The sequence below is a fragment of the Coturnix japonica genome, chromosome 15, assembly GCF_001577835.2.
Source record: "Coturnix japonica isolate 7356 chromosome 15, Coturnix japonica 2.1, whole genome shotgun sequence".
Lineage (NCBI taxonomy): Eukaryota > Metazoa > Chordata > Aves > Galliformes > Phasianidae > Coturnix > Coturnix japonica.
In genome coordinates, this window is record NC_029530.1 from 1,339,388 (window position 1) to 1,364,360 (window position 24,973).

The window sequence follows — 24,973 nt, forward strand, 5'->3', positions numbered from 1 at the left end:
CATCAGTATCAAACGTCAGAGCATGGTGAGCCTCAACACTTGGCCACCTTCGTGTTAGCTGTATTTTAAGCTCAAACCAAACATACCCAAGGTAAGATGTTCTGTGGTCAGCCTACAGGTGTGGACAAAAGGAGTCAATAAGGCAATGAACCGATAGTGCTCTGCTCTGAGACACAGTGCAGACACCACACAAGTTTTTAATAAGAAATATTGATGCCTCGTATATATCCATGACTATGCTGATTATAATTGTGCTTACTGATTGCACTGATACGATAACTTAAATACACAAAGGCCTTTGGAGTCTGTGCTGCACATCAGCCCTCTCTCTGTGCTGCCCAGACGGACAGCTGTAAGAGTCCCCTGCAAAGTTCCCACTTTAAGACTCCTGGTGTTCTGTGTTTTATGGGAGTCTGCAGCTCTCAGTAACAAATGTAATCTCCCAGATCTTGCTGATACAATTAAAAGAGCTTGAAAGGCGCTCATCAGCAGAAACACTGGAAGGCAGATTAGAAAAACATATCCTGTTTGAAATAATGATTTTTAAGAAAAATCACGTTATTTTCCTGGAGCCTGACTCATGACTTTTCAAACATGAGGGGCTTGCCAAACTGCTGGTATAAATCTGGAACTGCTCCACTGACGTCACTGAACAGCACTGATGTAAAAATGGCACCGGGGAGAACAGAAATGGGCAGAGAGAACTGGATGGCTGTGATCACCAACACAGCCTGTGTCTTAGGAGAGATCAAAGACCAGTTCCTACGCAACATTCTGGCTTGGTCTTTATTTGGCTGAATTAGGGTAAAACACAGCCCACATTTGCTCTCAGTAGCTCAATGGGCTGAGTAGTCTTCTAAACAAGGGTAATATCAATGGGTATCTCATTGGCTGCTCTTTGGAGAGGGGCTCCTGATGCTGTGCTTTGCTCCCTCCAAGCACAGGATGAACATTCCCAACTGCACAGCACTGGTGAGGATGCTGCAGCAGACAAACATGCCCTTCTGCTCCTGTCCCACCTTCCCCCCAGGCTTCACAAGCAGCCCCAGCTCCCAGCAGGGGAAACAGGACCAGCAGGAAGGCCACGGAAGGTTCAGCATATGAACACTCTGTCACATCAAAAAGCAAGAAAAAGAGGGGGGAGAAAAGCAGATGGGCAGACAAGAGCACTGCACATCAGGCCAAGTGAGGGGGCAAAAGTGTGTGCCCAGCTGCCCAAGGGGGGTGCTGCCCAGAGCTGCCCTTCACCATGGGCCTGCAGGGAGAATAGCAGCAGTAAGGACAGAGCCCTTGGAGCCAGCGATGCTTGAGCATGAGCTTTGTGCTTGGGAAATGCTGGATCCTGGCTATGGTATGAATGTTAAAACAGCAGGGTTATATGAACATGTCTATCTGCAAGGCCAGAAGAAAAGAAAAGCTAAAGTCTCCAAGGCCCTTTTTAGAGAAGAACCATAAAGGCTACAGACTGCATTTCTCAGGTATTTTGTATTGTGATTAAATCTGTTTCTAGCCTTACACCTTTAAGAAAGATCAAAGATAGCCAGTGAGGAAGGAGGCACATGCTGACTTCCACTAATTGAAGCAAGCTGGAGCCTCCAGCACCTTCTGGGCTCTCCAAAGTTTCTATCTCAGCATTTCCCCTGCCCTCCCCTGCTCCAACCCTTGCAAACCAAATGTGGCCAGATGACTGACACCACCGAGATGCCTTTTGTGGCTGCCTGGGTACAGCAGCAGGAATGAAAACATCCCAAATCTCGGTACAATCACTGACAAACTCACTGCAGTTGTGTCACCATGAAATTTCTGCGCCTCATTTTTTCCGTTGTTAAGAAAGGACATCAAAGAGCACTGGGGTTTAGGAGCCGTTAACAACACATGTCTATCAATACCATCATCAGCAAAACACTGCATGCAACTCATCCCAGTAACAAAACCTATCAAAGCAACGCTGTACTGGGAAAAACTAGTTTCTCAGTATAACCGTATGTGCAGCAGAGGTTTTTGCCAATCTCCTCCTACCCCAGACAAACCTAATTAAGCAGCTCGAACCTGTAGCATACAGATAACCACGGCATCCCACGCGGGGCTTTGTAACAACACGGCTGACTCAAGCGCGTGGATGCTGCACGCAGCTGAACCAGCACACTCAGGGACCTCTCACCATTTACCGTCTCTGCCATCAGCGCTGCCTTCTCACACACCCTGCTGTGGCTGCACACTCGGCGGAGGTTACGGCTCCCATCCACTCATACCCCGCACTGCGGTATTTGCAAGGAAGAGAGATCCTTGTAAATGCCTCCAAGGGTCAAGCACAGCGCTGCCTTTGATGCTTAATAAAGTTTTAAAATCAAAAGCACTATGTAAATGTTGTTCTTATTATCAGGTAGGCGTGCTCTGGTATTCTTCCAGGAGAGCTCAGCTGCTGAAAGTGGCTGGTATTAGAAGCAGGTCTTGGATGCTCAACGTTCGGCTTTGCAGGCAGTAGACTGACATACGAGCTTGGCACGAAGCTATGAAAGAGGATGCAATCTGATTTGGCAAATTAGCCCCTGGGATGATGCAGTTGCCATATGTACCTAGGTGCCAAATTTCAAATGGAGCAGAGTGACCTGACCCTGACCTTTGGCTCAGAGCGCTAAATTCCCTCTCCGGGGAGCCTCTCTAGCCTGAAGCGTGTTTCAAAGCTGTGAAGAGAATAAACGTATTCACCTGGGGGATATTTACGGCAGAACATTTGTTTTCACTTATGCTGAAATCTAAGGAGAGTTTTGGTAGAGTCCCCGCATGTCATTCATTCCAACAACAGGTTTTGCAACTCCTCTGATGCAGGTGTCTGAGGCCTGTGCAAATCTCCCAGGCTGCCCACAAACATCTGATGAACTCTCTGTTCCAGCCAACAATCTGCCCAACCTGGGGCTTTTTGAACAAAAGCAAACACCATCTTCTTTCACACCGCTCACCAAAGACATTATGCTATAAGACAGAGGGGCTTCCATTTGCAACACCTCTCCTCTTCTAGTAAGTGTACTTGAGAAGTTTACAAGCAGCACTGTAAACAATTTAACCCAGCCTTTCCAGAAGCTGTTTTGTTTTATTTTTAATCCTCGCATTGCAAACTAGTAGTTAGTTTGCTAACTAAAAACAATGGCTCAGCGGGTCGCCAGACAGCGAGTTAGGCAGGTCAGACGGAGGAATTAGTGTTAGCTGCAGGCAACAGCCAGAGCTTCCTGAGCTTCAGACCTGTATCTCTGAAAATACTGCTCCCTATGCAGGAATAGTAAATAAACATAAGAGAAGGAAGTAAAGGTTCAAAGATGAGGCAGATTAGGTAAAGTAGCTCTGTGACATAAAACAACACTGGATGGTTACAGCCCGGCTCAGCAATGGAATGCCACTCATGCCCCAGAGGCACCCAGCACATGGATGTGCTTTCACTTCATTTGGGTCCCCTTAATGTCTCTCCAAGTTCCCTGGCTATAGAGACAAGCCCAGAGCTCCACTCAAGTGCTCTACACATACCTGCTCACCTGCAAAGCAGCATCAGCCCAAGATTAAACCGCTTTCCTCTTTCCTAACCCACCCAGACGTCCGTGGTTTGAAAGCTTCCCTGTACATTTTCTCAGATTCAGGTTCTGCTTAGAAAAGATTGTGGAAGTAGTCAGAGGAGAGCTGAGAGCTGCACAGCACAACAGGCCAGGAGGCAAGGCCTCGGGAAAGGCAACGCTGCGGGTAACCCAGGCCTCCATTCAGCCGGCACGCTGGAATACATCTTTATTTTAAGGAACTGAGTCACTTCTGAAATGTATCATTTGTTTAAATTACAGGAAATAAAGGTTTACAACCAGAGACGGGCTTGGCAAACCTCGGTAACAAAAAACAATGGCTTGTAAGAGCTGCAGGACCTGATCTCTGAAAGGCTGATATATCTCTGAGAGCAGCAGCAAAAGGGGAGGGAAGGCTTTGCTAAACGCCACTTCCATCCAAGTCTCACAAAGAGAACATCTGTTTGCACCCTAAAATATAAACAGGCATTTGATAAACACTTTCATTTTTCTCTCCTTAGTGCAGCTCCTTGGCTCACACAAAGTGTAACGCTCCTTCTACCGTCTCACCCATCTCCAGTACCACATAACCAGGCAGGAGAAAAGGAATTCTCCAAGGTGTAATCCACCCAAATAGCCCCGCGTGAAGAAGATGCTGTACAAAGACATTCATGACAGCAGTTGGTGGGGCAGTGAGCACGTGAAGGCAGAGCCTCGTGGTGTGCCCTGCAGGACAGCCAGCACCAGGCTCGCCTTCCTGCAACATGTACAGGACTGGGGAAAGACCTCTGTGTTCTGTGCCTTTGAGAAGAACGAAGAGAACTCATCTCTCAACTGCCCCCAAAGAAACAAGGATGTCTGTGCACACAGGACAACAGGAAAACTGCCTGGGGAGAAGCTTCCAGCAGGGAGCGGAGGCAGCTGCAAATGACAGAGATAAATGCCATTTTCAAGGAAAAAAATTGTGCTGAGATTGGACAAGATTTTCCATACTCATCTTGCCTTTTGAAAATAACCCTGAACTTTACACTTACAAAATCACACAAGACAAGCATCTTTTACCTTGTCTTGGCAACATGAGAAGAACGCCAGGAATAAATCATAAGAACAAACAAAATACTCATAAAAAAGCTCTCACTGCCTGCCACGGACTGGAGCAGAGGATGCACTGAAACACTGATTCATGAACAATACCTCTGAACCTGCTATTGTCAATGTCATTTCCCAGCACCTCCCCATTCCTACCAGCCGGCTAAAGCAGCAGTTAAGAAAGTGGGAGTGCTCTGCAAGCCTTCCCTGTCTGTAACAGACCCACATCCAGCTATTTATTAGATAATCCAATTACTGTGATGTGACCTTATTCCAAGCATTTCTGTCTACTCAGACTGCAGGGACAGCCTATCAGCCAGGGTGTTTTTCTTACAGTAATTCCTCGATGCAGACCTGCTCCTCTAGCAGCAGAGGTTATTACGGAACACAGCTACTGCACAGAACAGCACTCCTTTGCACCTCCCTGCCTCTGATCGTTCCCTCCTGCAGGAACAGCCTTGGCTGGATCTCCTGGGGGCTTTAACACATCAAATAACACGAGGGTGATTTCCAGCATCACCCAGCACAACTTTCTATGGAAACCAGTGACAAACTTGTGAGACCAACCACTAGAGCATCTAAACCACAGCCTCTTCTACAACGGGGGTTCAGAAATCTCATTTGCAAATATACCCACAAATGAAACTTCTAAGAACTCGGATTCCTAAGCGATGTGTGAGACAAACCCCAGCATATGCTTCCTCTGAAACAGGCTCTGTCAAAGCGTGTGGGGCTTCTGCTTGGAAATATGCTGAGGCAGGACCTTGGCCTCTATCCATTGACCTCTGATGACAGAGATTAGATAACAAGAGAATGGAAGTGCTTTCAGCAGTGTTGTTGTGTGCTCAGAGACATAATAAAGAGCATGTATCATGGCAGTACCCAGCATTTAAAATTCCCTGAAGAGATTACCCAGTGAGAGGCCAGTCTCTGGTGTACCCCTGTGTGCTACACCGACCTTCCTGACTCACCTGGAGTAAAGACTCCAGCTCTCCTGCTCTGAAGCATGCCACAGCCTCTGCAGACTCATGATGAAAGTTGCAGTTCCTGATTCTCAAGGGTCATTTCTATCACCCCTTTCTCCTCTTCAAGGCTTTTCACACCACAATTCAACATTAAGTGTCTGATAAACTGAGACCCAAAAGCTAGGAGAGGAAGGCGTGCAGGTGTAGAAGCAGGCACATCTACAGCCACGTGAGAGCTACAAATCAAACCAAAACCAGAAAGGGAGTTTCCAAATGCAAAGGGTCACTGCTGTCTAGAGTTTCATCAGGCAAGACTTCACAGGCAAGATTTCTCACTAAAACTACTGGCTCTTCCCATTTCTTTGGCACTGTTGTGTGACACAGCCCCAAAAAACAGTGCTCATTCAAACTGTTGAGGGACCCTCTGTCAGTCTTTGCTGCCCAAAGCACCTTGGGCCCTCCTGCAGCTGTCAGTAATTCAGTAATCCCTGCTGCCTACTGCCCCAGTGAAGCCTGCAAACAGGGAAATTGCACTGGATTGGTAAGGAAGATGGACCTGAGGCAGTTTGTTTCAAATAGGCACAGTTCCCTGTGCTAAGTACAAAGCTGTGCTAAATGTAAGAGGCTTGCTTCATCAGCTACAGCTTCTGATCAGCTACAGGTAGGGGAAGCAACAAAGTGCTCGTAAAACACAGCTCTTGTCTGGCCGGTTTCACACTCCTTCCTTCTCACTGAACACAAATAAGATTACACAGATAAGCTCGGGATTATTTCTAGTTGCATAAGTTTACACCTCTCACCTCGCTGCATCATTGTGTCTCGCTTCCAACCTTTGCCCAGGTCAAAGATGCACATACACTGTGCCTATCAGACAGCCTATCCCAGGCAGCTTCTCCAGCAGCAGCAAGGATTGCCTCCCACCTCTGTGCCCCCAGTGCTGCTGGGCTGAATGCTGATCCAGGTGTCACTGAACCCAGAACTCCTTTCCCCTGCACATCCCCTTCACCAGGGACAGCTGCTACGAGATGTTCTCTCCTAAGCCCTGGGAACATCACAGCTGTCTTTGTGGGGCAGCTGATCTGCACAGGAATCCCAGTAATGGACTCACGTTGGTGGCTTCACTGCTACTCCCCCAGAAGTGTATGAAAGGCCACCGGGCAAGGATTACCTAGGACGATTTAATTACGTGTGAAAACAGCTGCAAAGCTTTATGGGGTTTTAGGGTTGTTGCTCTTTGGATAGGAGGGGAAAGAGGAGATGGAATTAGACACGGAGGAGCTGGCAGGGGATGACCTGTGATGGCAGAGGAGCACTCTGTTGTACAATCAAGCAAAAGCTTAGGGACTGGAGCATACAAAGCCCTTTTATCTCAAAGGGGTTGTTTTTCATGACTTGTCACCTGGAACCAGGTCGGTGTGACCCGCGGCATCTCTCGTGCTACCAGCACTAGGAGGGACGAGCGTTTCTTTCTGCACCTGCTCTATTTATCGAGCAAAAAGGCTGTTTTGTCACTATTTACCTGTATCTACATGTTAAACCATGGTAGCCTAAGGGGAAGCAGGGTGTATACCTGCTGATATGACCTGAAATATTGGACACGTTTAAATCAAAGAGTTTTATTACTGCCTTCCGAGAGGCCAGAACTTCACCACTGAGAATACAGTGTCTGGAGAACAGCAGACAGCAAAGTGCAAGGAAAAGCTTTGCATTATCATTTACAACACCTTGTCGGAGGTATTTTGTCCCTCTCAATTCCATACAAAGGTCTCTGTGCTTTAAAAAACATCTTCAGAGGAAAACGAGCCAGCGCAGAGAATACTTCTCTCAGCACTAGCTTTCATAAGGCACAAGGAGAGCTGATGAATGCAGTCTGGGAGCTGGTTGATTTAAGGACTCCTCCAAACACATCTCATGCAGGAATTACAATGCATGTGGTATTTGCTTGTTTTTGTTTTTATTTCCATTTTATTTCTGGATTCTGCTTTGCTTTGTAAGTTATTTCTCTTGCATGACAAGCAATATCCAATTATTCGTGCACTGCCTTTTTTGTTTTGTTTCACATTGACATTTTGCCCAGCCTTAAGACCACAAGGCGCTTTACTAGAGCAGTCCTTCTAGTTTCAACAAAGTCTTCTGTGTTGCTGGCTCTTACAAAGTAGTACACAGAGACCCTAACACCCACAAAAAGACACGCAGGCGGTGACATCAGCCATGGTTTCCCCTCCATATGTGTGTCTACATTTTCTCTATCTACGCACAATGGTGTTTTTAACCTGAAAACAATGCGTTCAAGGAAAAAAATATGGTTTTGTGTGATAGGATTTCCAGCGGAGCCTGAAGGACTTTGGTATCCCAAGACTATAAAGGAAGCCTGAAGAACACAATGCTTAACATCTTCAGCCTCCTTTGAATTCCCAGCCTTATTGAACCAAGAATAAAGAAAGCCTGGGCCGTAAGCAGGAATTCACTAATTAAAGAGAAATGGGGCTTATTTGTCTTGGTTTCTGAAGTCACAGCTCTCTACTTCTGAAAACACAAGTTTCTCACCAGCTCTTTTCCGCCCTAGGGCTGTGACCTAAGCAGCTTAAATGATACACAGATTTTGGTCAAAATCTGCTCCTTATTTACTGGACTTCAAATGTGCAAGCAATTACCGAATGGCTCTCGTTTATTGAATAGAAGTATTTAGGCATTATGTTTACAAAGGCCTAGAAACATTAAAATCGAGTGAAAAACAATTATTTTTACAGAATACATCTGCAAGCAATATGAAGTCATTTTGTTTTTGTAAATTTCTCCGTAATAGACTTATTGTTGATGTGGAAAATGTTCGCATCGCAGTAGTGAATTATTTTGAAATGCCAAACTTAATAAAGGAGAAATTATTGCAAATAATATCGCAACCCTTAAGGAAAAAAAGAAGAAGAAGAAGAAGAAAAAAGCAGCCAAAATACCAGCGGTTTCCTGACTAGTCAATCCTCTTCAGCTTGGCAGCCCTCTTCAGACTAATCAGGAAGAGTTAGACAAATAGTTACTTTATTACGGGGGCTGTCAAATAAATCAGGATCTGGCGAGCAACTGTTTGGGAGCCCTGCAGCCTGGCTGGCCTTTCTTCCTGTGAAAGCAAGGCGGTCACAGCAGAGCCATGGATGTGTGCATCTGTCTGCAGAGCAATGTGCAGGCTTCAGGCCTCTGTGTGCAACCAAGTCCACATTTGCTGGCTTTGTTGTGGACCACGGCTTAGAGAAAAAAACCTTTCCCAATCAATTAATTCAAGTCACCGCTGTTATTTTTAAGGGAGAGCCCTGAAGATCAGAGCACAAAGAGTAACGAGGAAATAATGTTTGATACAACATCATCCAAAGAATTAGGTCACGCATTTGGAGTGTGTTACCTGGTTCTTGCCATCGAGTTACTTTGCCTACAATTGTTTGCTCTTGATGGAGGCAATTCTGCAAGTCTGAGACATGGCCACAGCTCATGCCCACAGAACAGTGAAACCCAGAGAGCAGCCCCAAGAAATGGCTGTGCCGCTGTGCGGGAGCTGCTGCAGTGCTATTCTTAATAGGAATTCACTTTTAATACAGATCTGCTTTAGTTCTAATTGACTTTAAAGAGCAACTAAAAATAATAGCTCCCGTGGCCACAGGCTCACTCCTCCCCTATGCGGCTCATGCTGCTGGGATGCAGGAAGCCCTCCTCCCACCCTGTGCTACAGGGATGAGCACGTGTGGATGCCCTGCTCTGGGAAGGGCAGCTGCTCTCCTCCTCCCTACTCTTTCCTCCTCAGCCTACCACCCATTTCCTTTCCAGTTTTTCTATATGTTGCATTTATTTCCATCTTAAGTGGAAATGAGTTTTTACTCATCTGTTTAAGGCAATTCGTCCTCCCATCTGGTTTGTGCTGCACATCATCACCTGCTGTCCTGCCATAAGCCAATTTCTGAACGCTTAAGCTGTTGATGGCTGTTGGCGGTGATGTATGAAGCAAATACAATGCCAGAGTTGCAAAGACTTCAAAAGGCTGAAGATAACCAAGAACGCTGTTTTGACTAAACACAGACGTATGCACCAAGAAGCTGCTGCTTCTTCCAGCCATCCAACCTTCTCCAGAACCACCTCTTAATGTGTTGCAGTTGCATGAACGATCTCGGTGTGCAAAGAGTTCAAAGGAAACAGCTGTCCTCAAACCATATTGATAGCACCACCACCTTAAAAGACTTTTTTTCAGATGAAGTTATGAAAACAAGCTCTAATGCCTCAGAAAGAATATGACTTCCAGTGTACGATTTTACATGTGACCCAAAACACATTCCAGTTCAGCTAATTATTTTCTTCAGGAATTGTCTACTTCCAGCAGGGTACAGAAGGGAAAACCCACAAGCTAGTGAGCACTCAGGTGCTGCACACATAATAGAGTGACAAATACACACCAGTCACCACTGGGGCAATTAATAAAAGGAAGAGATGCCTTAACATCTTTGCTGGCTATCACACGTCACCCTGCGCTTTTATCCTCTCACAATACCTTCAACCAACTTTATGTATGAATGGGATCCCTTTCAATTTTAGACTAATGCTCTTTCATATTTATAACATTCAGGATAGCTACACATGCTTGATTACCTTTAAAACACTTATCATTATTCCATTTAAAAATAAATGAATCCCATTTAAAAGTGACTTGTCCCCGTCTTCCAGTATTTATGGACAAGGACATATGGGGCCGATTTCTCTCATTATTAACCGGCACGTCTAAGGCTTAAATCATTTAAATTATTCATTGACAGCAATTGGGCTACTCATGCAAACTCCCACTTGCAGAGTGAGTCCCAGTGATAGGATTGGTTGAGTGCATGAAGACGAGTGAACAGATCTTGGGATGCCCTGAGCATCCGCAGATAATGCTGACTTCAATTAGTGTGAGGAGTACTTTAGATAATCAGGTGCCATCTTTGCTAACAAATATCACTTCACTCGCACTTACAATAAAGTTATTCTAAATGCTGTTTTCTTCCAAGATTCTCATGACTGCAGGTCTGAGTGGCGACCTCCAGCAGCTGAAGGAAATCTGAGATACTCTGCAGTGATTACAATAAAGCCTGAGCCTGCTGCAAGACATTTCTAGAGCACTGAATGATGTGGGACTTTCCAATTTGACGTGGGTTCTGCACGAAGCAGGCAAAGCATGAGGTGGGCATCTCTGCAGAACCTCTGTGCTGTGAAAGCTTTCGTGAAGAACAAAGCTGACTCTAAGCCAAGCAAGAAAAGCATCTCCAAGTCTGTAGCAGAAACTGCCCACCTCTGGTATGAATACCACTGTTCCAGCAACACTGAAATCTGAGGCAGGAGGTGGATAAATCAAGTGCACTGCTGAGCTGGGATGTTAATAGTCCACACGACAAAGGCAGTAAACATTTAACTCTCTGCCATAAAGAGACTTTCCAGCCTATGGCAGACTGCTCTGCTCTCTGACCAGCTCAGCGGCGGCAGACCTTGAGCTACCGTTGGTGCATTCTGAATAAGTGGAGTCAGAGGGAGAGAATGGGAATCATCCTTCATGGGAAAAATGCTTATGGTTGTTCTTTGCAACATTTTACTTTTAATTAAAAAAAAAGACATGTTTCTCATTCTCTTCAGAACGAGCTCAAAAAACATTAGTAATCATTTTCAGGTCACATTATATTGTACACACTGCAGCTGCTTTCACAGCTACGTGGGCAAATTACTGTTTTTCTGCACAACTAAATCATTATCAAGGTAAGAGCAGACAGGAGGTGCCACCAACCCCCAGAGGTTACAGTACATCTTAGGAAATATGGCCTGGCCCTTGGAATTAGCAGCTTCCTGATTTCGGTCTCCCTTCCCTGCCCAAGTCAGGTCCCAGCATCAACTGGACTTTGTCCCTGGAGGTGAACTTGATAGTAAAAAGCCTCGTATTGTTTCTTTCCCCCCTAAGAATGGCAAGAAGGTTAGTAAGTCTTTAAACTCTTTGCTCTTACGGCTGTTAATATTTCACATTGCCAGCAGGGAAAGGAATTAAAACTGCCAGTAGCTATCCAGATAGATTTTAAAATCCCCTTCCCTCCCCCTCCTCTCTGCCTCCCTCAGCTTCAGAGGATATTTTCCCCGCAAATTGGTTTTAAATTAAGGAAGGTGATGAAGGCAATGTGCCGTCTCAGCATTTTCCCAGGTGCACTTAATCTAATTTCATTACGGAGATCAGGACAGATGATCGCTACAGTCGAAACATTAAGTCTGTCCATTTTTGTATAAAAAATCATTAAGTCTGTCAAAGAGTCGGCGGGTGGGCTGTTTATTATTGGAGATGAAGGCGCGCTTTGCTTCCCCAATAAACTGTCAGGAGTAGTAAACCACAAATTAAGTCAGCTGCTGCCAAAGATTTAGGCAAAGATCTCCAACTAATTTTGACACAGGTGTGGGAAAGGCCAAGGAATCAGGGGCTGTAAGGCAGGCTGTGTGCTCTGCAAACCAAATGAGCGTATCTGATGTATTTCAATTGGACCCACTGAAGGGAGGACTGGACATCAGTGGGTACGGCCAAGCACAACTGGTGGTGGTTTTGACACTGCAGATGCAGCACTGGAGGGAGGTGCACCATGGCAAGCACTGCTTTACCCTTCCGGGACCATCGTTTTGTCTTGTGCAGATGAGAGCTCATAAAAGCTTCATTTAGCTGCTGCTGTTTTGAATGCATGCACAGCTTTAATGAAAACATAAAATCCTATTCCTCAGATAATCATACAGATATCATACAAAATTAGAGGAAAGCCTTCAGGATGCAGAAACTGTGGCACGCTATTTAAAAGCCAAAAAAGAAATCAAGTGAAGCTTTCAGGCTGCATCTTCAGGCCTTACAAAACTGAATGTGAACCATTTGCTGAGGAGAACACCTTCCTGCTCATGGAAAATGGAGATGGGCAGAACTTGGTACTTGAGACTGTCAAGAGATGTTAAAAAGTACAATGTCCTACCAGGGATTAGAGTCTTCCTAGTACATACAGAGAAATTAATAATACCTCAGATGGAATCAGGAGTGATATTCTAGCTGGAGCTTCAAGTTGAAGGCAAACTCCCATGTTTGCAGTTGATATGTGCTAAATACTGCTCTGAGGATCAAAATGTCTGGAAATCTGCAGTGAAAACTAGTTTGGATCTTATTGCAAAATGGACTCAAAAGCAGGAGCTACTAGAAAGCTACAAAATCCAGAACTGACTCTTTGGCCATCCTTAAGTTTTATCCTTTACGCCTGCACAGAGCACCCTGTGCTGCATGCTGGGCTCTTCTGATCTATTTAACCTGCTAAAGCAGTTTCAGAATACAGTCACAAGAAGCTGTAAGCCAAATGAGGGACTGAAATTGCAGCAATTACAGTATGCATCCTCCAAAATCTTCTCATCTTCTTGGCATTCTTACGGTTAATTAAATCATTAAATTATAATGCCAATTCCTATCTGCTGCCTACTATGTCACGCTCATCACCAGAATACCTGATCACCTTCCGGGGAGTCCCTTTGCATTTGTGCCTGTGCTATAATGGGGTTTCTTGGTGTGGACAGACAGCTGTATGAGATTGCTCTCTTCCCTGCTGCCTCAGATGTTAAAAGCGTCCTCACAAGGTCCCTGGGAAGATAAGGAAATGCTCATGGATGGGGAACTGGAACTGGGAGATGCTGAACAATAGAAAAACCAGAGAGCTTGGGAGCTGCCAACTGCCAGCAACTGAACTGGTATTATCCTGTCTTGCCCACAAGCTTTCCATAAGATCTAAGTCCTTTTATGCGAGTTAATGATGGACTTTTGTCAGCAAACTACAAGGCCCTTCCCATTGTCTGCTCTGAAAAAGAAAATGCTACATTTTCAAGAACAAGGATGGACACCACAGACTGAGATGACTCAGCTTGCTATATACAGACTAATGTTCTTAAAATCTGCCTTTTTTGTCTGGATAAAGCAAAAACATAAAATCTCAGTAGGAGGGGAGAACATTGGTTAACATTTTCAATTGCATTTTTGCTTTGCTTAAATTCTAGGAATACCAAGGTCAGGGAGGGACATTATTCCTAAGGCTTTTTCCTAGAGCTGCAGGCACTCTTGCTGGGAGGACAATGTGAAAGGCCCCCTAACCTCTGCAAGGGCTTGGTGGGAACCCTCCCACCCGCTCTCCCTCAGCCACCTTCTACCTGCCACCACTCTTCCCTCCCTGGGTTTCAGAACGTCCTCCATCTTCACCCCACCTCTGTAACCACTCCTGCCATTTTGGGCATTAAGAACATCTTTAACATGGTGTTATGGGGCTTTTCTCTTTTTTTCTGGGTAACTTCATACATATACACAGAGACAGCAACCATTTCTGTTAGAGCAACTATTAGATTCTTTGTCTTGATCACATCCCCTTCTTGTGCTGTCTAAACTATGCCTCTTTCCTGTGCACTTATAGATGCCCTTCCAAGGTCAACACAGAACTGATAATTCCCCAGATCTTCCACAGAGTTTATTCTCCTCATTGCCTCCAACCTTATCACTTCCACCTCTCACTCAAGCTTGTAGTTCTCTGTACTCTCTTTGACTCACATGGCTCTCTCTAAATCTTAACATTCAACCGATGGTTAAGTCCTGTGCATCCTTTTTCTTTACAGCTAAGCTCTCCTTCGAGCTCTCGCTATCTCACCTTCCATTTATCATTCCATCCTTTCTTCTGGTATTGGCAGAAGTAACGGCGTCCTTGTGCCTATGGATAAAATTGCTGCAGAGATCCTTTCCCCAGTCTGACGCTTTGCTCCCTGCACAACTTCCCACTTCCTGAATTGCAAGCATTTACTTTTCATCTTTTGACCCCTTCGCAGCTCGCCTCTATTTCCCAACACTGATACACAGTACTGATGTCAGTACTCATCTCTCACTGGACTCAATCAACCCTTTATTAAACATTCAAATAAGAACCTTCCCATTATGTTCCACTGCAGAGAACAACTTTCCCTTATCGGCCACAAATCGGCCCGATTTTCCCTCTCAGATGCCTCCTAAAGCCTTCCCCTTTACTTCAGTTCAGCATGTAGCAGGATGGCACCCAGAGGTGCTGCTCCTCTCCCATGCATCAAGTGCTAACTCACACCTGCCCATGCACTGCTGCCTGCTTCCAGCACCTGCTGGGACTCAGGAATTAGCACAGCACACAGTGTGGTAGGGCTGAATTCACTCCACTCAGAGCTGGGCCTGATGAACTTACTGAGCTGCTGCAAGAAGTTGCATGAAAGCACTGTTTTAGAAACCTGACCTGACTTTGTATGACAAGCAGCAATTTCCCATGCAGCAGACAGAAGTCCAAGGCTGAAAGAACACGAGCGTTGAATTGCTCTGAAACACACCAGCTTTTTTTAATGCTGCCTTGAACACTGTTATTAAAAAATGGGAACTGCATTTTGGAGTAACGAGCAGAGATTACTCATTCCCTTGTTTTACACAAGTTGACTTTTGGCTTTCTGCAGAACACCACTTAACAGAGCCCATTACCAAGCTGCTAGCCACTTTTCATAGGGATGCTAGAGCAGGTAAGAGACAATAAGTGGAACTGTTGATGGTTTATATTACTCTATTATGTTAATGTTCACTAAAGTATGCCATAAGCTCTCTCATTACATGTGTATAAACCAATTCTCTGTGGTGTTATTCCTGTGCTAAATGCTATAACTACATAAATCTTGAATTAATGGAGACTTTATAGTTCCTGAAAATGAAGGGTAATTGCTGTCTGTTAATGCTGTTGTTGCTATTAAAGGAAGTATATATTTTCAGTAACAATGTTTATGGACCGTGAGCCTCACACCGCAGCAATTGCACAGTGCAGAGATGGTGCAATACGATTATCAGACTAACTCCCTTTCTCTCTCTCCTCCCTCACAAAAAGCACAATATCCTTTCCACAGCTTTGACAAACTATCCTGCGATTCTCCTAACAGTTGCAAAGTCCAAAACTTCGTCCTTCAACGAACATACAGTCAAAGAAACAGGATTTGCATTTCCGTCTCTGGGAACGCATGATTTGCTAAGTTTCTCGCTTGGTTAAATGTCTGGACAGCTCGGTTTATTGGTTTGGGTATTTCAAACAGTTCTTGGAGAAGAGCGTGGTGACAGAATGATAGGAGTGAGAAAGCATCATCCCACTTAACTTCCTTCGAGACTTCAGCAGTGATGCAGAAGTGAAAGGCTATACTTGGCCAGAGACAGCTCTCAGAGAGGAGATGGGATGGACAGGTCCCCAGGGCCAAGATCCTACTCTCCCATTATGAAAAGCAGCAGCACAGTTTGGAAACACGCTCACAATCTGCTGCAGAACTGCACCTTGCACAAAGTAATGACTCCCCCATTCCGATATACTGTATGTATGACTGACTCTGCTCAATTACTTTTCTCCCCTGGAGTCCTTCACAACACTGCAAAAAGCAAAAAAAATACCACCACGAGCGTACTTATATTCTTTCAATGTAGTGACGGCAAAGCCTTAATTAGGCTATAACATTTGCGTTTTGAAACATAAAGAGCTCAACAGCCCATAGAGCTATGAAATAAATAAATAGTGAATAATTAGTAGCGTGGTAGAGAGGGAGAGGTGTAGGAGGTGGAAATTTTCAGTTTTACTTCTAGTGCTGTCACTGACTCAGCCTGTACTGGGACGTGAGCATCTCTGTCATCTTCCCTCACGAGGTACAGACAGATGACAGTGATCTGCTCCCGATGACTAACAAAAAGTGTTATGCAAATCAAAGCACATTAGTAATTCCTGCCCTGCCCTTCATTAGCACCGGCATGTAGGTGTACCTAGAGGAAGCCGCTTCTTGCTGACCGAGCAGCAAAGCAGGATAGTTCTGCAGCACTGCAGAATGAAGCTGACCCCTCGTGTAGTTTGGGAAGCCTGATGCTGGTAAGACAGCACGTCCAACACTCCATCTGCCTGCAGGAGCCACACAGCGGTATCAGTGGATACATTTTCTCCACCAAATGGAAAGGGGAAAAAGCACTCCTCGGTGCAGTCCCTCGGGACAGTCATGACAACACGTTTATAGCTCCCTGTTGCATCCAGACAGGTTAAGTTTTAGACAAATACCAAACAGCCTTCCGGGAGAGTACAGCATGAGAGAGACTAATGCAGACAGCCAGGCAACGTCGCATTTACATCATCCCCGTGAAGTCTCTTCACTTCAGCCTTGGTGAGCTTACACGCACGTGCACATATCTTTGCTGACAAGCAAAGGAACCCTACTTAATCCCACAGACCTATTTAATACAACCAGTGTCATGTCTCACGTCTCAGCAGGTCAGGTAAGGTATAGAAAGATGATGATCTCACACTGTTCCCCTCATGAAGAAAAGAAACGTTACTGAAAAGGTGGAGTCACCTTAAAGAGAAGATAGTTGGGAAATATGGGAGACCACGAGGTCAAGTTACTGATAGATATGTAAAGAAATGCCACATTAATGGTTAGGAATGCTGTAATAGCCTTTCATTTGCTGTAAAGGACAGTGTGCGACTGGCCGACCGCACTGCAGCTTCCTCTGAAGGTAACCTCAGATCCCACATTCTGAAAGCTAATCAATGTTGTTCAGATTTCAATTTCTTCTCTACAAGGTGAAGTCAAACCTAATCTAACAAATGTCAGTCTCAGATGTAATGCTGCTAGCTGGGTCTACCAGTGTAATTTAGATAATCATTAATAGCATAGCTGTATAATAAAACTACATGTCACTTACAACTTCATCTGAGGTTTGACTGGCAGATCTTTAAACAGTTTTCTAAGTGATTGCTTTTACTTTCTTTGATTGGGCAGTCTAAGAAATGGTTTAACCCCACGGTACCTGAGCTTTTAGGGAATAATTTCTCACCCTCCCCATCCCAGACATCAGATCTGCTGCGTAACTCTGGGAGAAACAGAACTTGAGTGGCGGTTTCTGGGAGTGACTTTATAAATATATATAGGCATAAAATAAAACTTAACCAGAAGCCTCTTTCAGCACGGTCTCTTGAACTCATGGTAACCTCCGATGTATGGCTGTGGCCAAGAGTGCTGCCAAGGTGATGAGGCTATCTGAAGTCAACCTTTACTTCTGTAATGCTGAGCCAGTAGAAACCTACGTGCCACAGCTCCTCATGAATGAATGCAAGAGACTGGACAGCCAAAATATAATGAAAGTTTGATGAAGACCTAACCTGACATGCCAGGTTTGATCTGCCAGAACAGAAGCCAGCAAGGAATACTGAAGTCCTTCATACATTTGATGCTTAAGAGCACGGTGCAACTGTGGCTATGTTGTCAGACCTCTCTGTTTTCCTTGCAAAAGTGAAACAAGAAATCCCTACAGAAAACCACATCGCTATCACTTTTCAATGGCCAACCTCTGTATTAAAAGAAAAGGTCAGAAAACCATTGCTCTGTGATAAATATGCACGCAACACGACAAAACACTCCGTGGCAATCAGGGCGCTGCATTGGAGGTGGGTGCCACTGTCCCACCTTCTGTGCTGATTACAAAACCAACATCAGCAAAGGTTACTGTGAATAAAATATGGGCTCCTGGCAGGTGATCAGAGGAGGCTTCCTCTGAAACAGCGCTAGCGCTGTGATTTGGGTCTCACTGAACGCTCACATGCTAATTGAGACACCATTCCGTTAACAAGAGTTTCTCTTCTGTAAACCAGAGAAAACCATAAAGTGTCTGATCCAATGCTTGCTTCGTTCTATTATAAACAATTTTAAACCTGACATGAAGCCTGGAGGAAAAATATCACTTGTAAATTCATTCTTATTTTGACTGTGAGGGAATTTCCAAGCTAGTAAAGCACATGAAAGAAGAAAATTCAGTCTTACCTTATCGTCAACATCACTCTCGCTGTCACACTGTGGGTTAGAGAGAGAAAAAGATAATGTGAAAAACCTTTATGTAGTGAGATTTTTTTGCATCATCTGCTTAAATCTTTAGGATAGCTGTTTATGATGTTCTCAGTTCAATGAAACATGCACTTTTGATGTCTGCAGTTATGCCTTTTAGATTGCCAGCATAAACCAAAGCCAATTTCTCTCTTTTTATACAAAAATATGGTGCACTCTTACTATAATGGGTGACAACAAACTTTAAACAAAAAAGACAATCAGCTACGCATTATAAAAACAACTGTACCACGAACCCCACAGAAGAAAGCATGCCTTTATACCAGCCCAAACTGCACATCATATCCTAACGGCCCTGCACTGCTCCACCTTGATCAGCACTTTGTCACCTAACAAGGAAACTGTGAAACCTGCAATCAATTTCTAATTTAATGAGCGGTACCAAGAATAGTAATTACAAGACATCATAAATTCTGGTCCATTTTTTAGTTTGAATCAGACGATGATCCCAGGAGGAAATGGTTGCTCATAAAGAGTTTTAGAGCAAAATCCCTTTCAGCTTCTGAAAATGAAACGCACAGCACAGGCAGCTGTGCAGAAAGGGAAGTGGAGCATTGAATGCATCAGGACATGCACTGGGGAAGACTGGGGAATGTGAATGAACCCCTGCAAAGTGAGCAAAGTGTTGTGAAGCTTTGGTGCCCAATGGGCATTTCATCCTGCATTTCTGCAGCCCTGGCATTCTGCAGCTGTACTGTTGGGCAGGACAGAGCAGTGCCCAGCCACACTGTGGGGATGGTCCACAGGAACACACATGCTCCAGTGGCACTAGCATAAAAGCAGGAGTCAAACTCTGGGTCACTTTGCCCATTCCCGCTCCTCCCATTGGCCTTGTCATGTCTTCTTATCCAGAAGTCACAAAGCAGAAAATTCAGCTGTGACATTCTCCTCTTTCTGCAGATTTCTGAGAGACTATTTAATCTGTTTTTCTTGTGCTTGGCACACGAAATGATTGACCCCAAACACTTGAGGTACATTTTACTCTTAAATTCTCTGAAACACAAAAGCACACGAAGGACAGTGACAGAGCGGAGGGGTCTCCCGCAGAGATTCTGCAGCGAGGACTGCTCAGCTTTCCAATTTACTCCTTATTTCCATTTACCTTCAGAGGAAATGCTTGGTTTAAAGGAGCTGTTTTTCTACAGTCTTGACTAAGCAGAACTCTCTTCCTTTTGAAATGAAACCGTGCTTCACACCGCCCCACCTGATCTATGGCATAGGTTCTAGAGAAATCCAACTGTTTAAAGCACTGCACGCGGCTCAAACCTCATATGAAGCCATTCTGGAACAATAAGAGCCCAAAGCAAAGAGGGACACAGCGGTGGGACAGCAAGGTGCTGCTCTGTGGGGCTGCAGGCGGTGCTGGCCAAGTCCCATGGGAACAGCAGCACTAATACCTGCAGACTGCATTAAGTCCTGGCCAATTGCTTTGTGCAAGGAGGCAAGAGCATCAGAGAGCTGCGTCTTTAGCAAGTGCTCTCCTATGAGCTGCTCATACCCCCTCGAAGATTATCACAAACCCAGCATTATTTTAGGCTCTGAACCCACTATCAGCTAAGGTAACCTCAGCTTCCATTCTGCTCTTCATGCTGACAGAGGCAGTGGATTTCGATGACGATTCACTCTTGCAGGTTTGAAGCGTACTGCAGTGGATTTACTCTTATTGCAAAAATGGAATAGAAATAACTAAGAAATACGATGTCTAGAAAACATTCAAAGTTATCATCTGAACGTGGGTGCTGTTGCCCATAAACCCGGGCAAACAGGTTACTAAAACAACAGCACTGTAAATCGTAATAAATCTAGGTTTAAAATATTTGAGAGCCTTTTTGTACCTCAATCTGTCTCTGCCTTTCCTGCCGTATTACGACATCATGAGAACGGGCTTTTTCTGGCTGTTAAGAGAAGATTCTTGCTGCAAACAGATTTGGCCTCAAAAATTCATACATCTATAATGAGTATAAAAACCCACTGCAGATGGTTTGCGTCTCTAAAAGGTGCAGAACTGCCTTACTTAGATGCCTAATTTTGCTTTGTACCAATATGCAACTTTGTCTCATGTAGATAAGAGCAAGTTGTAAAACGCAAGTGAACCATCAAATCCACATGCTAAGTTTTATAAACAGACATACGAAGGAAGCAAACATCTGCTCTCTGAGGACACATTTTTTCCTCATTCGGCATTGGAAAATACTCCATAATTAATTGTTTTTAAAATGAAAAAAGCAAAGAATTTTGTTTCATTTTAGCTTACATCTGCCTTAGCTTTATCGACAGCGCTGCAGTCCTGCAGCTAAAGAAGCCAATGGGGCCCACGGATGCAAATATGGCTCTGCACAGACACAGATCCCAGTCGTGCGGCTGTGATTGCCTGATGGGTGCTTTAGGAGCCGTCCTTCAGACAGCAAGTTGCACAACTTCTTGTTCATCCCCACTCCTCTGGCAGTTTGCTCAGCCTAACTTCCGCACACCAACCCTTGCAGAGCAGGCACAGATTCCTCTGCTGTGGCTTCCAGACCACCAGTGTACCACATCTCAATGCATGTGAGGATGAAGTCTGTAGCTACCAAGCGGTACACACGATGAGAGAACACGGGGGGAGATGAGCACAAGTATTTGTATGATTTGCACTTCTGCACAGTGTACATAGTCCTGGGAAGTGGGGAGCTGACCACAACCCCGGGCACATGGCTGCCCACTCACATTAGCTCCCGCCAGTTCCTATAGGGAACAAACAGCCCACTTTGGTGGAAAAAGCCCAAGCTTCACCATTCATTTAGGCTTTCTTCTCTTTAATTTGGAGAAGTGTGCTCCCACATCGGCACACAGAAACAGGAACCCGCGGGCTGCTGAACACACACCGCACTGAGAAAGCAGCGACAGCAAAACCAGACCTGCCCGGGACACCGAGAAAAACAGAACCACAGCTGACCCCATTCCCCTGGGGGGGGTAAAAAACACCGCAGATGGCAATGGGCTGGTGCAGTTTCTGTGGCAACGGCCTGACTTTATCTTTGCACTCTCTATTCCCCAGCCTCCACCTCCCACCCTGGGTCAACAAAGAGTGACTGCCACTGGTGTGGTGTAGGATGGGCAGGGAGTGTAAGGGAATAATGAAGTCAAAGGAGAAATTTGGGGTTGACCCAAAGTTTTGGGCATGTCCGAAGAGTCGAGTGGCTCCGGGTGGAGGAGCAGAGAGCTGAGGCCCAGCAGTGCTCCCCTGGAATGCATCCACCTCCCATGCAGCTGCGGGGGGACAGCAGCCCTTATCAAAACAGAAGGTTAAAGAAAATGAGGAGAATGGCAACTGTTGACAGCTATGGGGCTCATTGAAAGACAAAAGCTTCAATTACCTGGATTTTTCTAAAGGCCTGTTAACACTCCTGGTCTATAAGCGAAACTGTAAACAGGCATTGTGCTGGGTTCATAAAGGCTTGTAAAAGGGTTATTCACTGCCTTGTGCCAATTGCCTCTCAATGCCACCAAGAATGTTTGCAAAGCCAATCCCTAATTGTGTCGCTTTTTGGAAACGTTTCCTTGCAGTGCACACTCAAGTCAGAAAAAAGCCTCCTTCACCAGGATGTTCAGCAGAAACAACACCGAATTTGGGCCAAGCTGGCCCAATGTGCAGCAGAAAGGCCATGCAATGCCCTTCCCCTGCCTCCTTCCCCTGCCTCCTTCCCCTTCTGTCCCCATTTCTGTGCTGGGGACACCCCAACAGCACAGGGCAATGGCACAGGGCTCTTCCCACTCAGGGAAGTGGCAAGATCTGTGTTACGGTTTGTTTGTACTGAGATTACACATCTTCTTTTCTGGTAAGTTCAGGAACCATCAAAATAACCGTCAGCACTTTTTATTTGCCCTCAGCATTTAAACTTTCAGATCACCCAGTTTTTGTTCGCATAATAGGAGTCTTCCATTTATTACCATGAAACCAGGCTGTCACGTAGCTGCCTCATGCCAGAGCTCTAATACTAAACAAAATCAACCCCAGTTTTGCAAGGCTGCAACAAGATCGACAACGCTTCAGTGTTATGTCATCGGGTGCAGAAACACACAGCGTTATCTGAAATGGGGCCACATCCTCCACGTTTTAGAGAGCAGCACAGAATTCACCTCAGCTTACTCATGTAAATGTGGCATCTCCCACTCAGACCAAGGCTGGAGGTGTAAGATCTGCACCGTGCCTGTGCAGCCCCAAGGCTGCTGGTTCCTGCTGTGCAAGCACAGAAGTTACAGGTTCCTGCCCCTGTCCTAGCTTACAGAAAGGCTCGCATTTCTTTACTCAAAAACGCACATACCTACAGGTATTATTTATATCCTGCTTATGAGGATGGTGACAGACATCTGAGCTGGCTGTGTGAACAAGCAGGTTCCAGCCCGGAGGGACATGTATCCTAACCAGGCTACCTGCCAAAAAAATGGCGTGGGGAAGCATAAGGCAGAAAGAAGAGGAGCCCAAAATATTACGTAAACAATCTGTAATATTACAATGCAAGCTGCCAGGTTAGAATACATGTCCAAAAAGTTGCATGAGATACACAAATCGTGTAGGTAATCACAGGGCTTACACACCCACTCAGTCCCACAGGATGGCCACGTCTGCTCTCATTTCCAACTGTACTTAGTTATTGAGCTTCCTTTTAATAACGAGGATTGAGGAAGCATCAGGCCTAAAACCTGGTTTGTTATTGCTCCTTTTAAAGGAGGAGTGTGTTTTGAAGAGCCCTTCCCCCCGGTCCCATCCACTGCGCTGCCGGGAGCTGCTCACAGCAGCAGCGCACACGGATGCGCACCCGGGTGTGCAGGGGGAGGGTGTTGTTTCCTATTAAGTCTGGCATCAGATTCATGTCTGCAGGGGCTTGCTTAAGATGATAGGAAGAGAGAGTTTTATCATGAGCCAGACTGACAGAAAAGCCTGCTAATGGGACTTGAGGCATACACAGGAAAGAAAGTGCCAAAACATTAAGCTACCGCCAAGTGTCAGAGGGCCACTGATTTATTGCAGCAATTTTGCCACTGTGTCCTTTATAAGGTCCCACAAGTCCTTCCTCCTGGCAAGAAGCTGTGAGCTGCTGCAGCTCGGGGAGAAGCTGCGATGCAGAGAGCAGAAAGTGTCCAAGTGCGAGGCGGGGGCCGGGGGGGTGAGAAGGGGGGACGGAAATCGAATGTTGACTTGAACTTGCCCCAGGCAGCAGAGCCCTCTTAGCTCCACTGCCTCCCTGACAGTTTGATGAAATGAGTCAGGGCCTCCCTATGGCTAGACCAGCTCAGGCTTCCAAGCGCTGGGGTAGAGCTGTAAGAAACAGATTGAGCCTCAGGGCAGCAATCTTTTTTTTTTCTTTTTCTCTCTCTCTCTCTTTTTTTTTTTTTTCCCTTTCTCTCCTCAGCATTTGGCTGGGGGAAGGGGGAGGTTATGAGCACTACAGATGTATAGGCTGAGCCTTTGTCTGCGGAGGGGGAGGGAGAAGAACAGCAAGAGAGTATTAGCTATGGCAGCCGAGAATAGCCCTGAGCACTATAACTAATTTTGAGGGGCAGTGATGCATTGTACAGGCTGTGTGCTGTTTGGTCTGAGGGGGCCCCTGTTGTGAAGCGGCAATCAAGAGGACATTTTGTTAAGTGACCAACAGCTGTCATCTGCAAGCCGGGCTCAGGGAAGGAGGGAGCAAGGGGGAGGGAGGAAAAGAAGAGGGGAGGAGGGGGGGAGAAAAAGAGCATTTGTCCCTTGCAGGCAGAGCGCATTAATCCACCAATCTGGCACAGCTTTCACTCCAGCAGCACTCGGTGCCTCCAAAGAGCTGCCTGCCACCCAGAGCTGGGTGCCTCTGCCTGCCCAGCACAGCCAGCCTCTGGCCTCCACGGGCCCGCCAACCCACGCTAAAAATACTGTTTAAGTCTCTTTTCATTCCATAAAATTGAGTTGATCTGCTGCAGCTTAGGGTCAATCCCTCAAGGACTGTTTTTTCCCCCCTTCCCTTTTCCTTAGCACTCATAAATTAATCAGGAAGACCCTGACTAAGTCATTTCATGCTGTACAACATAAAAGAAAGTCCCCGATGATCCAGGCGAGCATCTATTAAAAGCGGGAGGGGGGTGGGAGGAAGGGCTGGGAAGGAGGGAGGAGAAGGGAGGGGGGAAAGGAGAAAATCTCAACCTTTTTTGATTTTTTAGGATAAAAGCTGGAGGACTTTGTTACAAATTCTAGCCAACATCAAAACACCTTAAATAATTCAAGGAACATGTTAAAGGGAAGGAGCTGAATGTTGCTCTGATGTTCAGTTGATGCAACGCAGAATATTACCCCAAACAGCACAGCCTGTTAAGGGAGGCAGCAGCCTTGAGCATTTCAGTTCTTTAGAAAAACGTCAGAACCTGTAAAAATCATAATTTCCAGCAACTTTTTTTTTT

General features: G+C 45.5%; 1 protein-coding gene across 1 annotated transcript in view; it reads right to left on the minus strand.

Annotated features, from left to right (window-relative positions):
• Window positions 1-24,973, minus strand: part of FBRSL1 (fibrosin like 1) — a 285,419-nt gene that overhangs the window by 124,567 nt on the left and 135,879 nt on the right. Inside the window, exon 5 of the mRNA XM_015877624.2 lies at window positions 18,482-18,511. Coding sequence (XP_015733110.1) covers window positions 18,482-18,511 — 30 coding nt within the window. The remainder of the gene's footprint in view (window positions 1-18,481; window positions 18,512-24,973) is intronic.